Source organism: Pezoporus wallicus, unplaced genomic scaffold, assembly GCF_028554395.1.
Source record: "Pezoporus wallicus isolate ANWC-B61680 ecotype Strahan unplaced genomic scaffold, APGP_CSIRO_Pwel_v1 contig_7201, whole genome shotgun sequence".
Lineage (NCBI taxonomy): Eukaryota > Metazoa > Chordata > Aves > Psittaciformes > Psittacidae > Pezoporus > Pezoporus wallicus.
The window spans coordinates 1,020,873-1,038,064 of record NW_026637693.1 but is presented as its reverse complement, the minus strand read 5'-3'; the positions used below and the strand labels follow the sequence as shown (position 1 = coordinate 1,038,064).

At 38.4% G+C, this 17,192-nt stretch overlaps 1 protein-coding gene across 1 annotated transcript in view; it reads right to left on the bottom strand.

Moving 5' to 3' along the window:
• Positions 1-378: 378 nt before the first annotated feature.
• The window catches only part of LOC130598106 (glypican-5-like), a 346,476-nt gene continuing 329,662 nt past the window's right edge, over positions 379-17,192 (bottom strand). Inside the window, 1 exon segment of the mRNA XM_057407212.1 lies at positions 379-886. Coding sequence (XP_057263195.1) covers positions 695-886 — 192 coding nt within the window. The 3' untranslated portion in view covers positions 379-694.

The window sequence follows — 17,192 nt, the reverse complement described above, 5'->3', positions numbered from 1 at the left end:
CTACCATCTTTGCCTATATTTCTGCACTGGGAAGAGAGATAAGAGATGCAGAATAGCATCCTCAATTACAGAAATAGTTAACTTACTTGTGCATCAATCCAATTGCTCATGCTTGGAGTTCCATGCCACTGAAGTGCACGAACAAATGGTTTTTTGAGCAAAAATGTTACAAATGTGTTTCAGAAAACAAACAAACAAACAAAAAACCCCAAAACAAAACCAAGAAAACCCCAAACGCACACACACACAAAATCCACAAAACTAAAAACATTAAGAAAAGCAGAAAGACATGTAAGAAGTAACAGCAGCTGAATGCTACAGTATATTGGTTCTAACAGTTCTGTATGAAAGTCAGATACCAAAACTAAACCTTATATTTGGCCATAGTTCCATGAAAAATTAGAACTTTTCTGCTTAACTGCCACACCTTTTATATTAAAGGAGTAACTCACAGGGATATGAGATTGTATCACTTTCTACCTGACTAAAACACTTTGTTGAGGTCAGCCTATATTATTCCAAATATGTGTTAACATGTTATGATGAAACTGATACTCATATTCATACCATGCTCATAGAAAGCCTATAATTGCAGTCCTATTCCTTTAAATACTGGTAAATTTATACAGACAAGTTTTCCAAGGTAATTCTGTGGTATGTATTAGGAGAAAATATGCCAATTCATTATTTTAGTTCATGAGGGAAACAGAATCATGGACTTACAGTCTGTGATTTTCAGGACTGTCTTGACTTCTCCACTTCTGGATCCTCCGCAACCATCTTCACCATCACAGTCTCCACTGATTTGTCCATCTACACCTCTACCACTGCCTGTTTGTCGAAGATCCCATTTTTCATATTTAGGAAATGATTTGCCCTGCAACAGCTGAAGACAAGGTACAGTGTGCAAGTTAGCAGTAGAGATGGAGAAATTCAGTCAGTACACAAAAAATTCATTTGTGCCTCCCTAGTAATTACCTGATTTAAAGGAAAACTCCAGAATCCACAGAATGAGAATTCTGATTTGTATTTTTTATTTTTTTTTTTTTTCACCTGGCTTACAGCATATAAAAGAGTGGTATCTGGAGATGAAAACTTCCTTTTTAATTAAAAATAAAAACGATGTAAAATGTTCGTCTCTTTATTGCTAGATTAAAAAAAAATAAAATCAAATCAGGCACCAATTCCTAGCCCAGAAACCAAGTGAAATTGGTGAGGACATGGAATCATAGAGTAGTTTGGGTTGGAAGAAGCTTTCAAAGGTCATCTAGTCCAATTCCCCTGCAATGAGCAGGGACATCTTTGGGTAGATCAGGTTGCTAAGAGTCCCATCCAGCCTCACCTATAATGTTTCCAGAGACAGGGCATCTACCACCTCTGGGCAACCTTCTACAATGATTCGCCGCCCTCATTGCAAAACAAAATATTCCTTATATCTAGTCTTGATCTACTCTCTTTTAGATTAAAATCATGAACCCTTGTACTATTGCAACAGGCCTTACTAAAAAAGTTTGTCCTCACCTCTCTTATAAGCCCCCTTTAAGTACGGAAAGGCTACAGTAAGGTCTCCCCAGAGCTTTCTCTTCTCCATGCAGAATAAGCCCAACTGTCTCTGCCTTTGTTTACAGAAGAGGTGTTCCAGCTCTCTGATCATTTTTGTGGCTCTTATCTGGCCCACCCCAGCAGGTCCATGTCTTTCCTGTACTAAGGACTCCAGAGTAGGACACAGTACTTCAGGTGGGGTCTCACAAGAGCAGAGGGGCAGAATCACCTCCCTAGAACTGGCCATACTTCTTCAGATGCAGTCCAGGATACAGTTAGCTTTCTGGGCTGCAAGCACACATTGCCAGTTCATGTCATCACTCCTTCAGTCTAATACTCTTTAGAGCGGACAGACATCATCCATGCTACATTTCAACTTTAATTTAATAATCAGATTTTTTTTTCTCCTGAAAGTAGCTACTAATTAGTCTGAAATAGTTTATAACTTAAAAAATGTGACTAGTTTGTTGTTTAAGGAGATACTGGGTTCATATTTTTGGACGATATACTTAGTTTGTTTATGGTCTGTGGCATCACTTTCCAGACTACTTGAACTGTTAAGTGGTGTACAGTGCCTAGAAAAAAAATATTTTAATCACTTAACAAACACATAACTCAGATAAATCTCAGCAGCTTTATAAAAACCACTTACAACACTATAGAAGGATAATGGCATTCACCACTGAATCAGCAGAACCAATTTATTTAGCACTTTTGATTCAAAATTTTTTTTAGACAGTTATATGCTACCTGAAAGACAAACGAGCTAGCTAAGAAAAAAATGTTCCTTTTTTGAGCTGCTCCGCTCATACTGTATCCATACCATACTTCTGCCAACATAGTATTTATGGAAACAAAACACAGTCATTTTAATGAACCACACTCAGTTAAACAGGTCACTTTTCTTATTTTTTTGGTGAGATTCAAATCATTACACAGGCTATGTCACCAGTGTTGTAAAATTGCAGTAGGTGTGCCAATATCCAAGGCTGGATTTGCTGAATCTTTTTCTTAATTTTCATGAAGGCTTATTGATCTAAGATTTTGATACCAAACAAATGTCCTCTGCTGGTGGCATTTTATTTTCTCAGAAAATTTGTGCTTTTTCTACTGCTAGTGGTACATGTGCACAAGTAAATGATTTGGCCATAAATCAACTGAAACATTCTTGGGAGTCTCGAACTTCACACTTTGCCTATGTAGCTCTGGGAAACGGCCTTTAGCTTAGATCTTTCACTGCTCAATTGCCTAAATGCCCCTTGGGATTTTCACTGGTGGCTCAGTGGAACACTTTCTTGGACACAAACAGCAATTCTGAAGAAGGTAATAATATTGAGAAGTACCATTAACAAACATTATGAAATTTAATCTTTTAGAATAAAATACAGGTTTGCATACAGAAGTTACACTGTTGTAGTAAAGTACTTAAAGGGTTCTATAAATATATGACTTAGTACTATATAACATTTTAGTATGAAAAAGAACTGCTTACAGCAGCTAGAATCATCTGTAAGGGTATTTGAAGCTTCCTGACAAATCTCAGAGTGTGAGCATAATTAGGAAAACTGTCATTAAGTATGGTTATACAGTCCTATAGGGTCTGGTAATTTTTAGATTATTTAAGATTTTTATCATTTACCTGGAAAGCAGTATAAAACAAAAAAATTAATGATAAAATTTTTACTGCTACAAGAACTGATGAACTACTAAATAACAAGCACAAGCAGTAAAATAAGAAAATACCTCATCTGATAAGCCAGGCAATTGAATGCATTTTTAAACATATGCTATAATAAAATACAGACAAATGTAAATTTGCAAGCCTAAATATTGTATTACATGCATATTAGAGGACAAAATATTCCATTCTGTAAAGTAATTCTGTGTGTCCTGGATAGCCAGCAGACTATGAATTATAAAAACCAGTATTCTAGCCAAAGATTTTAATGGGATATCTCTGGGGCCAGAAATAGTAATACTAAATCAGATTAGGGAAGTTATATTACTTCTACATCCAGTTCTTGTTTCCTCTGTTCAGAAAGGGTGGCACAGAAATGAGTTCTATTACAGAAGTTAAAATGGAACAAAAACTACTTTGTCTTTAACCAAGGAGTTTATCCTTCAGTGCACAAGAGAAAAAAAAGACAAACCAAAACCAACCAACCAACCAAAACACAACAACAACAACCACCACAACAAAAAAAAAAAAGCAACCAAAAACAAAACCACGAGTTTAGTTAACTTGTCTGTTGGTTTTGGCTGGGATAGTTAATTTTCCTCATAGCTAGTGAGGAGCTATGTCCCACTGCTCTCCCTGCCTGCTCTGCCCTCTGTCCTTCCTAGCCTATGCCTGCCCATTGGATCCTTTGGGTCAGCGTGTTCCAGAAATACCCCTTAGTGGGGACACAGATTTATTCACTGAAGGGGTGGTCAGACATTGGAACAGGCTGCCCAGTGAAGTGGTGGAATTACTATCCCTGGAAGTGTTCAAAACCCACATGGATGAGGCCCTCAGTGATAATTGTTTAGTCTTGGTAGTCCTGCAGTAATGGTTGGACTTGATCTTAAAGGTGTTTTCCAACCTAGCTGATTCTGTGATTTGTGCTGGAAACAGTGTTGATAATATGAGGATATTTTAGCCACTGCTGAGCAGTGCTTACACAGTCAAGGCTGTTTCTGCTTCTCACCCCACCACGAAGTAGACTGGGGGTGCACAAGAAGTCAGGAGGGGACACAGTCGAGACATCTGACCCCAACTGACCAGAGGATATTCCATACTTTGTGGTGTCATTGTTGTGGTTTAAACCCAGTCAGGTAATTCGTTCACTCACTTCCCCCCTTTTTCTTGCCCTCCCCCTGCTCTCAGAGGGACGGAGAGGAGAATCGAAAAGAATGCAACTCCCACGGGTTGAGATAAGAACAGTTTAGTAACTAAGGTATAACACAAATCACTACTGCTACCACCAGTGATAATAATGATAAAGGAAATAACGAGGGAAGAGAATACAACACCTCAGCACCAGCTGACCGATAACTCAGCCCCCAAGCCCGACCAAGCTCCAACCGATACCTCCTCCAACCCTGCAGTCTACTCAGCCCGACTCTTGGGTACATGGGCATCTACATGATGTACCTTCACCACCAGGTTCTGCACCCTGGCAGCAATATCTTGCCACAGTGCAGCAGCCCAGATGGGTTTACCTCTGCGTTGCCAGTTGCTCTGCTTCCATTGCTTCAACCACCCCCACAGGGCATTTGCCACCATCCATGAGTCAGTATAGAGGTAAAGTACTGGCCACCTTTCTCGTTCAGCAATGTCCAGGGCCAGCTGGATGGCTTTCACCTCGGCAGAGGCTAATGCTTTTTGCCTTCTTCACCCATCCATGAAGACAGCATGGCTAAAAGCAGAAATAGATGATGATAATAATAATGAAAGAGAAACATAAATTTCAGAAAAAAAAAAATCACTAGCAAAATTTCATGAAAATATTTCTAAAGCTGTAGTATGAGCAACTTCAACATCTGGTCATTACAGTCATGTATCTGCTTGGATTTTTTATTTCACTGCTCTTCTCTATCTGTTTCATTGTATTCCTTAGACTATTACTGGCATAACCACCTCCACTAAATATTACAAATAATTTTTCAGATAACTTGCAAATAATTTTATCCTTCACCTTATTCTCATGTGCTCTTTTAGACCTTTCTCTCTTGGCAGGGATGGATAATAGATATGACATATTAGGCCATTTTCTTCTGTAGACTGAAATATTGTTCTTCTTCAGAAGCTGAAAGTCCGTCTGTTCAGAACAGACAATATGAAACATTAGATAGCTTAAGATCAAGGAGTTTAAGGAACAACTGAGTCTAACAAAATTACATGTCATACTGTGATTAGATAAAGCTCACTTGAACAAGCTTACCCAGGTCTTTTGGGTGGCTTTTGGTTCCAGATTCATATACCTCACTGTAGATGTCAAAAAATTTACATGCTTTTTCGTAAGGAATGTGTCTATGATCCTCAGTGGTAATTTGCATATTACAGGTTTGATTCAGTTTTCTGGACATGGCTGTCTGGTGCCATTTGAGATGGTCTGCAATACCTGGGGAACTACATGGACAGAGAGCTGTGATAGAGAATTCAAAGACTTTCTGGAGCAGCATCTGGAGGTCAAGGAACACAGCAGCTAGAATGGTTCCAGGCATCTGCATACATGCAATTTAACCATAATCCTAGTCAACAGACCCAACAGATAGTGGGGACCTTTTCAAATGAACAAAGTCAAGTGTCTTACCCGACAGAAAATAATAATTTAAAAAAAAATTTTTCAAAGTGAATTCATCATTCTTTTAGCCAGACATTAAATTTTTTCTTTGTTTCTTTGGTAACAACAGAGCTCTTAGCGCAACTAAGCCAAGTAGAGAAAAACACAACAGGATCCCAACCAATAGCTAGATGTTTCAGCTAGAAAAATAGAAAATGTCAATATTTCTTTGTATATTCTTTCTTTATATAAACTTAGTGCTAGCAAGAATAAAGATCAAATTATTGGTGAGAAAAAAAGCTGATTACAACTTAAGAATTAATTTTTCTGGAAAAAGATTTAAACCAAACATTCTCAGTGCTAACAACTAGAACTTACAAAACTACATGGGAATATTAATCACAATTATATATACTGAACTCAGTTTCAATTAATCTGGTGACTATTATTTCACACAACAGTTTTTCCAAGAAGAGAAGAAAAGCATATTAAGGAAGCTGTAGAACAAAAGAGAATTTACCAACCTGCAAGAATTCGTGTACATAGACATGAGTACCTGAACATTACTCATTATTGTGCACTGGTTTGTACTGATAACAGTATCAATCAGTGATTAGTCTGGCTGCTGCTTAGAAATATAAATCATGAGAGCAGCAAAATAATGTTTACTATTTTAAGAATAAAATATGTATTTAATGCTTCAAAAAGCATGTTTATATAAAATTGCTACTAAAAAAAATAGCTAGAATTGAGTTCTGCAGCAAATTATCTATACTACATCACTTGTCCATCTATGTATTTCCAGTCTGTGGCAATTCTGTTCTTATATCTACAAAAGTAGAAGTTCCCTCTCTTTCATGACACGTATTGTTACTTAAGAGGAGTTAATGATCTGTAAGCTCTAGTTTCCTCTCAGCATCAGTGAAAACATAAGAGTAAAATTACAGCTGAAGTGAATTAAACATCATGACAGATAATGAAAATTACAGACAGATTATTTCAGTGTCTGATTTCTCCTTACACTTCACAGATCTGCAGGTGAAAGGGCAGTATACTAAGCCAGTTAAAGGAAGAATTTTTAAATATACCAACACCTTCTGGAATGCTTTTCACTTTATCAGAATAACATGTTACTTGACATTCCACCTGGAGAGCCATTCAGAAGACTTTACAGAAAAAGCTGCATTACAATAACCAATGATGCAGTGAGCAGAATTCTTACTGGATTGTTAGAGGCACTGGATTGTTAGAGGTTTCCTTTTGCTACCCGATTGACTCACAATAGGGTAGGGATACAATAGGATACATAGGTGATTTATCTAGAGAACTGATTTCAGTGAAAGAATTTCAAGGGACAGTTGGTGGGGATGACTTAGCAGCATTGCTGACTCAAACACTGCTTTCTCTTATCCACCAGCAGGATGATAAAGATACTTTCTTCTTTCACTTGATAACATTTCCAGCCCTCATATAAGTGGACTCAGGATTGAGTGAGGAAAAGCAAAGGCTTGCTGTGTAAAATCCATGAAGACTAAGTTGACAGCAGGGCTAATATTGCATAGAAGATATTGACAGCAGGGCTAATATTGCATTTTAGATGTTTGAATGTTAATAACCATGCATCTAACTATTTCTGCTCTGTCATTCAAATGCAAATTTAGGAATCAAGAAGAAGAGCTTCCTGACAGTTGGATAGGATTCATATTACTGAATTATAGATATTTATATCTGAACTACTCATCCTGATATCTTTTGGTCAGCATACAGAAATGGGAATCTTAAAGGCACCTCCTCTGACTTGCTTTAGGCTATTTATAGGACAAGATGTATGGACATCCTAGAACCAGCTATTTATCTCTATTGGTAAGAAAGACATGCTCAGATATGAGTAGATACATGGCTACTACTGAAAAGGGGAACATAGCAATTAAGCCATCTATTGTGGTTTAAGCCCAGCCAGTAACTAAGAACCATGCAGCCACTCACACAAGAACCAAGAAGCCGCTCACTTCTTCCCCCCTCTCACAGAGTGGTGGGGAGGAGAATCAAAAGAATATAAATCCCATGGGTTGAGATAAAAACAGTCTAGTAACTCAGGTATAACACAAAACCTCTACTGCTACCACCAATAATAATAATAATGATAAGAGAAATAACAAGGGGAGAGAATATAACGCTAAAAGGAGAAAAGGAAAAGACAACAATAAACACAAGTGATGCACAATACAATTGCTCACCACCTACTGACTGATATCCAGCCCGACCCGAGCAGTGATCTGGGCCTTCCAGGTGACTCCCCCCCGGTTTATCTACTGGGCATGACACGCTGTGGCATGGAACACCCCTTTGGCTAGTTTGGGTCAGGTGTCCTGTCTTCTTCCCAGCTTCCTCTCCTCCCTGGCAGAGCATGAGACTCAGAAAGTCCTTGATCAGGGTAAACATTACTTGGCAATAACTGAAACATTAGTGTGTTATCAGCAATGTTCTCAGACTACAGTCGAAAATACAGCACTGCACCAGCTACTACAGCGTCTCATACGGAATGTAGTTCTGTTGTATAATTATGCCAGAAGCTACCCACAGTTGATTCAGCTGGAAATCAGTTCTAGTCATTTGACCTGTGTAGTCAAAGACATCCAAACCTACTACTAAGATGTAATTCTTCTGCTCCTCTCTTTAAAAACTCTATGAAAGCCTTGTGAGCTGACTAAGCTTTCAGTAGGACTTTCCTCTTTGTAGCAGACAGACAGAATGTTACCTTAAAGCAAAAAACCCTCAGTCTTCTGTTTCATCTGTACTTTATTTGGTTGTATGAACAAAATAAACAAGTAAATTCAGGGTAACAGAATAATTCAGTTCCCCTCAAACAAAGAACTGGCTGAATTTTGATCAGCGTGAGGTCTTTGCACCTTAATTTAGGTTACTGTCTAGCTTAAAAATAATTTTTAACTATTGTATACAGCTTGAGAAAGAAAATACTTTTCTATCTGTTTTGGCATGATAATTGAGCCTCACATACACCATTTTATATTGGATTAGCCTTTGTTCTGTAGATAATACAAGTTAAAAATGGTCCCTCACACTTAACAAAATGTAACCATTTCCCTCTTCAACAGCTGCACATATACTTTTTCCTTAGATCAGAGCATTTTACATAGACCTAGAAGGTGATGTGGGAGTAGACACCTATAAAATTTAATACAGAATTCAACTGCTGTGAAACCAAACCCTTCAGTATTCATTTATCTCACAATGAACCATAACAATGTTGTCCATAGCACAGTTTTGGTGGGGAGCAATTCTCTATGCAAAAATAGTGTTCCCCCAGTACAAAAGAAATTAATCAGGATCTTTAAATAATTAATAAACATGAATCTCCTTACTTTAGTGATTTTTACAGTATCAATTACTAAAGCATACCACAAGTCCTTATCTGTGACTTTTTTTTGGCCCAATCTCATGAGAGTTTGCCACGCAACACATGACAGCAAAAGCATACATCCAGTCTTCTGCATTATTTACCAAGATTTTCTTAAGGACCAGTGTATCTTCTTTTCATTTCCAACATCTACCCTTCAGATAGAAAGCTGGTACAAACTCTAGTACATCATTTATGCCCTGCTTAAGACTTGCACTGAAAGTTTTCCAGCTGCTGGGATTGTGTGCTAGCACACTTCAAAAGGCAAGCAAATTCTCAATGAGGTTAAAATAAGGACTTCCTGCCACACAGTTTAACCCCCTTTCCTGTTCTTGAGTTGTCATTCATTTTCATGAGTTCTATATAACTATACTCCCCTGGTTATACTCGTGTAGTAAGGCTACTTTGCATAAATTGAGATTTATCAAGGATAAAGGGTTGTATTTTTAAATCTTCTTTGCCTCCAGACTATTCTTAAAATAGTTGCTATTCTCTAGTCTTGTCAAAATGCAAAAAACTTGTCAGTTTTTAAAAGTCTTCAGGAGAATTAAGGCATCCTTGAAATACGGAAGTGATGGGGGAGGGGTCACATACTAGCTGAGAACAGCTTTCTTGGTGCATAAAGAAGTGGAACATTTATAATCAGAGCCTTCTCAGAAAGGTTTGGTAGAACTATTCTTTAGATACCATTGGGTCTTTGTATGTGTGATAAGATTACAACTTTTCTCAGAAAAGCTAGCTTGAAGTTCAAGTAGCTGCCTATGCTATTTCTCTGTGACATTACTTATTCAGATGCAATCAAATACCATGCAGAATATTATCAAATAGAAGAAGCCTTTTTTGAAACTCCTGAGAAAGCCTGGCTCATCCATTTTGCAGCTGTAATATGTGTGCAGTAGTCTAATTATAGTAATCCTAATCTATGCTGACTATGTTATTAAACGTGACATGTACTTTAATTGTTGACAGATGTCTTTGAACCCTGCATAAATATTTATAAGGTCACATGTATACTCATAGCTACCACATACAAAAATTCCAGGTATATCAGTCTGTCTTTTCTGAATCCTTTTATATACACATGCAAACTCAGGATTCACATTATAATAACTATTTTACTGTTTACATTAACTGAAGGATTAAAAGGACCATTCTCTTTTAAAAATGAAATTAATAGTGCATCAATTACAGACAGTTTTGATTACTTTGGAAATCAGAGTACTTTTTCAGCAGTACACCATATTGTTTTAGACCATGTCCATACAGTAATTAATTATTCCCATTGTACTGTTTATTCATAATCACCTATCTTCAGTAATCACCTATCTTCAGTGATCACCTACATAGTAGGTGAAACAAGAGCAGTGCAGAGAAACAGGCTCAGTTCAGCAACACCATTCATTGACATATGCATCTAGTACACATACTCCTCTTTTTGAGAACTCAGAAATCCTCATTTAAATCACATCCAGTGAAAAACTTGGTTATTAAAAACCCACTCAAAACAACTAGAAAATAGACAACATTTACAAAAAGTACCATATAAAAAATTATTTTAACTACCTGAGCTTTTAAAAAATGTCATAGCTTAGGACATTTAGGCTTAAACTATAAATACTGTAGTTATAAAACTATAAAAATGTTAGGCTTAAGCTAACAAATAAGGGGAAGACTGAGGGACTACACAACTCATAAAAAATGCTAATGCATCTTTTCAGCTGTTAGGGTTGGAGTAGCTTCATGTAGCTTTAGGAATCTAAACTTAAGCATCTTTCTCTGCAGAAAGATAGACATGTCCAGGGAATAATTCACCTCAGCCTAAAGTTAACTGAATGATGTTTATTGAAGTAAAAAGTCAGATCCCCTTAGTTTCGAAAAAAAACCACCCAAACAACCAAGTATCTGTGCATGAATGAGGTTTATGTTTTTTTTTCCCAGTAGAATTTGTCTACTCAATTTAGACACCTGCAGGCTAGTCAAGTGGTACTAGTCACCTTTTAGAGTCATTACACCTTTTATAGACAATAGAAGGAAACAAGCATCTTCAGAAAACTGACCTTATCCTAAAATAAACCATCTAAGAATGCATGGACATACATATTACTGATTTTAAAAGGGTAACACTATTAGTTAGCACTACATAATCCAGAGAGTGTTCAAATTTTTCCCTGAAGTCTTGCATTAAAATCTGATTCTGGCAAAAATTACTCTCCTTCAGAAATGAAAGGAGGGTGTGACCATTTAAAAGAACAAAGTGAAAATGAGAAGCCTTAGCATTTAACTGGAAAAACTGTAACCATGAAGTGATAGACCAGTAAGTCCTTTCAAAAGAGTGTGGTAATTTCTTCCTTTAAAGTCTGATGAAGTCATGAATCAGAAAGGAAGGAAAGAAAGTAAATGTCAGCTATTTGATGGCAGTATTCCTACAGTCTCAAAGGTAGAGAAAAAATATTTTAAAAGTTCTAAGAATAAATTAAGAAAGAGTTTGTATTATTCATTTTCCTTGCAATTAATATAGATTTTTACTGCAAGTTTTATGTGTTTCTTTAGTAGATCAACAGCAAGCTTGGACTTCTTTTCCTTGTTTCAGAAATATTTCACACAAAACATGCCAACAGCTAAACATCAGAAATAGATGAGTCAGCATTCTAAGCTTTTATGAAACATTAAAATAAATTTGAACTCCTGTGAGATGAGCAATGTTTATTGTATTATATTTTCTCTCACACAAAGCATCTAATTGGAAAAATACTAAAAACACCTATTCAGCGCAGTTATACATTTTTCTTTTTATTGCAAGTATGAATTTCTAGCATTAAAGACTTTAATACAAAATTAAAAAATCATTGTTAAAGCCTAGAAGGAATACCTGAGGCACTTCGGGTGTCTTTCAGTTTATCATAATCCAATTATATATGTACATGTCCTAGCTGCTCTGAGGATAATATATGACAGATGGAGTTTGAAACTTATTTCAAATACTAGTGTAATTTATATGTTGCACTTAACCTAACAAGGATTTCACTATTACAATGTATTCTTTTCTACATAGTTCTGTAATGTAAATTTATGTAGAAAGGAGAATCATTAAGAGATCAAGTATTAATGCAGAAATATACAGAATGCCTCTGATTAAATGAGTCAAAATATGTAAAAATATTAAGCCTGAGATTTAGTTTCTAAACTGCAGTGTTCCCATTTCTCTTTATATTGTTTAAAATTTCAGTGTTTAAGAAATGCTAATTGTAGAATATGTTCAAGTTAGTTTTGCATGCAATCATCACAATAATACACTACTTGGGTATGCATAGTATAGATGTTACTAAAAGTTGCATGTGTAAACTAATACTCACAAACAACTCTTCAATTTATCAGATACAACAAAATTTGATTTTTTTTTTTGTTTGTTTGTTTGTTTTTTTGTAGTGTTCTTTTACATCCAGGGCTGGGCTATAAATTGCAAAGAAAACAAAGCAGTTCTAATGTGAGCTGGGCAGTATTGGGTACTCTCAGTAGTTGTGCTCCAGCTCGGGAGACAAATAAACCCAGTAATGTCCCCAAGAGTCAAAGACTATTGGTACAAGCACAACGTTAAGGAAGAATATATGGCTCAGAAGTCAAGAGTTTACATGTTTCACCCTTCCTTGAAATTTTGTCAATAGAAGAACGATATCACTCATTTTATTTCATACAACACCTCAGTTATTAGGGTTTTCAGTCAAAAAATGACAGAATCAGAATTAAGTCCTTACCTTGTCAACAGTGATTCATATCCACATTTTCTTGTACTACCCTAACTCTTATGCTATAGTCTAGTTACATTAAGAAAAATGAACATGTGTTCCCAAGCTATTCTAAAGACCCTTATTTATTAGAATGCAAATCTTGGCAGAGTAGATTGTATTTACAATGCAGTTCACAAGGACATCATTGTGTTTTAGCCTACATTTCAGCCTTACTTACATGAAATTAAATATTCATAGAATCATAGAATAGTTAGGGTTGGAAAGGACCTTAAGATCATCTAGTTCCAATCCCCCTGCCATGGGCAGGGACACCTCACACTAAACCATATCACCCAAGGCCTCGTCCAACCTGGTCTTGAACACTGACAGGGATGGAGCATTCACAACCTCCCTGGGCAACCCATTCCAGTGCCTCACCACCCTTACAGGAAAGAATTTCCTTCTTATATCCAATCTAAACTTCCCCTGTTTAAGTTTTTACCTGTTACCCCTTGTCCTGTCACTACAATCCCTAATGGAAAGTCCCCTCCCCAGCATCCCTATAGGCCCCTTTCAGATACTGGAAGGCTGCTATGAGGTCTCCACGCAGCCTTCTCTTCTTCAAGCTGAAGAGCCCCAACTTTGTCAGCTTATCTTCACACGGGTGGTGCTCAGGCCCCCTGATCATCCTCGTGGCCCTCCTCTGGACTTGTTCCAACAGTTCCATGTCCTTTTTATGTTGAGGACACCAGAACTGCACACAATACTCCAGGTGAGGTCTCATGAGAGCGGAGTAGAGGGTCAGGATAACCTCCTTCAACCTGTAGGTCATGCTCCTTTTGATGCAGCCCAGGATACGGTTGGCTTTCTGGGCTGCAAGCGCACACTGCCGGCTCATGTTCATTTTCTCATTGACCAGCACCTCCAAGTCCTTCTCCGCAGGACTGCTCTGAATCTCTTCTTTGCCCAACCTGTAGCTGTGGCTGCGATTGCTCCCACCCAGGTGCAGGACCTTGCACTTGGCATGGTTAAACTTCATGAGGTTGGCATCAGCCCACCTCACAAGCGTGTCAAGGTCCCTCTGGATGGCATTCCTTCCCTCCAGCATATCAACCGAACCACACAGCTTGGTGTCATCGGCAAACTTGCTGAGGGTGCACTCAATTCCACTGTCCATGTCAGCGACGAAGATATTAAACAAGACCAGTCCCAACACCGATCCCTGAGGGACACCACTCGTTAACTGGTCTCCAGCTGGACATTGAGCCATTGACCACAACTTTTTGTGTACGGCCATCCAGCCAGTTCTTTATCCACCGAGTGGTAAATCCATCAAATTGATGTCTCTCCAATTTAGAGACAAGAGTGTTGTGTGGGACAGTGTCGAACGCTTTACACAGGTCCAGATAGATGACATCAACTGTTCTACCACGTCCATCAGTTCTGTAGCCCCATCATAGAAGGCCACCAAATTGGTCAGTCAGGATTTCCCCTTAGTGAAGCCATGCTGGCTGTCACCAAGCACTTTGTTGTTTTTCACGTGCCTTAGCATGCCTTCCAGGAGGCTCTGCTCCAAGATTTTGCCAGGCACAGAGGTGAGACTGACTGCTCTGTAATTCCCTGGGTCATCCATTTTGCCCTTCTTGAAAATGGGGGTTATATTTCCCTTTTTCCAGTCATCGGGAACTTCACCTGACTGCCATGATTTCTCAAATATGATGGCCAGCGGCTTAGCAACTTCATTCGCCACCTCCTTCAGGACCCACTGATGGATCTCATCAGGACCCATGGACTTGTGCATGTTCAGATTTTTAAGATGGTCTTGAACCAGTTCCTCTCCTGCAGTGGGCCCAAGGTCTTCATTCTCACAGTCCCTGCATCTGCCTTCCAAGACTTGGGCAGTGTGGTCAGAGCCTTTGCCAGTGAAGACCGAGGCAAATAAGTCATTCAGAACCTCAGCCTTCTCCAAATCCTGTGTAACTAGTCCTCCCGAGTGCTTCCTGAGGGGGCCTGTGTTCTCCCTAGTCTGTTTTTTATTTGCAATGTAGCTGTAGAATCCCTTCCTGTTATCCTTAATATCCCTAGCCAAGTTTAATTCTAACTGGACCTTAGCTTTCCTAACCTGGTCCCTAGCTTCCTGGACAACATCCCTGTACTCTTCCCAGGCCATCTGTCCTTGCTTCCACTTTTTACAAGCCTCTTTTTTTTCATTTGAATTTTCCTCAGGAGCTCCTTATCCATCCAAGGAGGTCTCCTGGCCCTCCTGCTGCACTTCCTTCTGGTTGGGATGCAACACTCCCGAGCCTGGATCAGGTGATCCTTGACTATCAACCAAGAGTCTTGGGCCCCCCTGCCCTCTAGGGCCATATCCCATAGAACCTTCCTAAGCAGGTTCCTGAAGAGGCCAAAGTCTGCTCTTTTGAAGTCCAGGGCAGTGAGCTTGCTGCACACTCTTCTCACTGTCCTGAGGATCTCAAATTTGACCATCTCAGGATCGCTGCATCCAAGGCTGCCCTGGAGCATCACATTTCCAACAAGCCCTTCCCTGTTGGTGAGCACGAGGTCAAGCGTGGCACCTCTCCTTGTCGGCTCCTCTATTACTTGCAGAAGGAAGTTGTCTTCTACACAATCGAGGAACCTCCTGGACTGCTTGTGCCGGGGCATACCGTCATTCCAACAAATGTCAGGGTGGTTGAAATCACCCATGAGAACAAGGGCCTGTGAGCATGAGGCTTTTCCTATCTGTCTATAGCGTGCTTCATCCGCAGGTTCATAGCTCTTTTAAACCTGAAATAATCATATATTGCATAGTTTGTCAAGAAGAATTTCCCTATAAAGTATTCCATACTATATAACATCCAAATAATCTATTTTTCACTAAAAATGAGTTGTCAAAGATGGAAAAAAATAACCTCTGTATAATCAAATTGAAATTATGACTTGACCTGTGACTTTTTAACAGGACTATTACAAATAAGAGTTCTAGTGTTTATTTCAAGCAAAGATATATTATTGTACAAAGATAAAGAGTTGTCAGTTATTATCTACGTATACAGACTTTGGGCCAACTTCAGAAGTCATTTCACAATAAACTTTAAAGTAATATCTATGCTTGTAACTCAGCTAATCGTGAGATCAGATAGTTGGTATCTTCCAACTATACTGAATTTAGAAGATGATTCGTTAGTGCCAAGTAAGTTTACCGTATTGCAAATGATTCAAAGCTATCAAATAAATAAACATACAAGCTTATTTTCCTTAATTGGCTAACTTGAGAGACAGATGCATGGACAAGATCAACTGTGTGACTCAACATAATAAAATGGAAAACAAAAGGAAGGTATAGCATGTAAAAAAATCATTTTCTGGTGTTCCTAATATTCTTTACACTGTTTACTAGGCAAAGTCCTACCAAACCAAGTATAGGTAGGATATACCTACAGGCATTCAGCACAAATTCATTCAAACATTTCAAAGATTCACAAAACATCTTGAAATATTAGTCTAGCTATATTTTCCAGAAATAAAGGAAAAAGTTTTCTTAATCTTGAAATAGTACCATAACTGTGTTTCTGGGTCTTGTGGCAGATGTGCCCGCCCTAACAGAGCCTTATAAGAAGCCTGCAAAATATTTTCTCCACAAAGACCTGACAAAAGCCCAGGAAAACTTCCCACTCCAGCTCTTGTCATGCCCACATCATGGTGGTCAGCAGAGGAGAGACTTTTAGCATGACCTGTTGCGACAGATGAGGGGTAATGGGTTTAAACTAAAAGAGGGGAGATTCAGGCTGGACATGAATAAAAATTTTTTTTACAGTGAGGGTGGTAAAACACTGGTACAGGTTACTCACGGAGGTGGTGTATGCACCACCACTGGAGACGTTCAAGGCCAGACTGGATGTGGTTCTGGGCAACCTAATCTAGTTCAAGATGTCTCTGCTCATTGCAGAGAGGTTGGACTATATGAACTTTGAAGGCCCTTTCCATCCCCAACTATTCCATGATTCTAAAAAGGTGAAGAAGTTGGAACATTTATGGCAGATGTTGCAAAGTAAGGCAGACTTAAGTTTTTGTTTTCAGGATACACCACTTTCCTGTTGTTCCTCTAGGTGTGCAATTTTCTCCCCAGGTGTATTACACTGGTCTCTAGAAAACATCTGTAAGAGGATGCACTCACAGGTTCAGCTACAGGGCTCCTAAATTAAACCACGACAGCAATTATCATATTCAGATCAGCAGTGA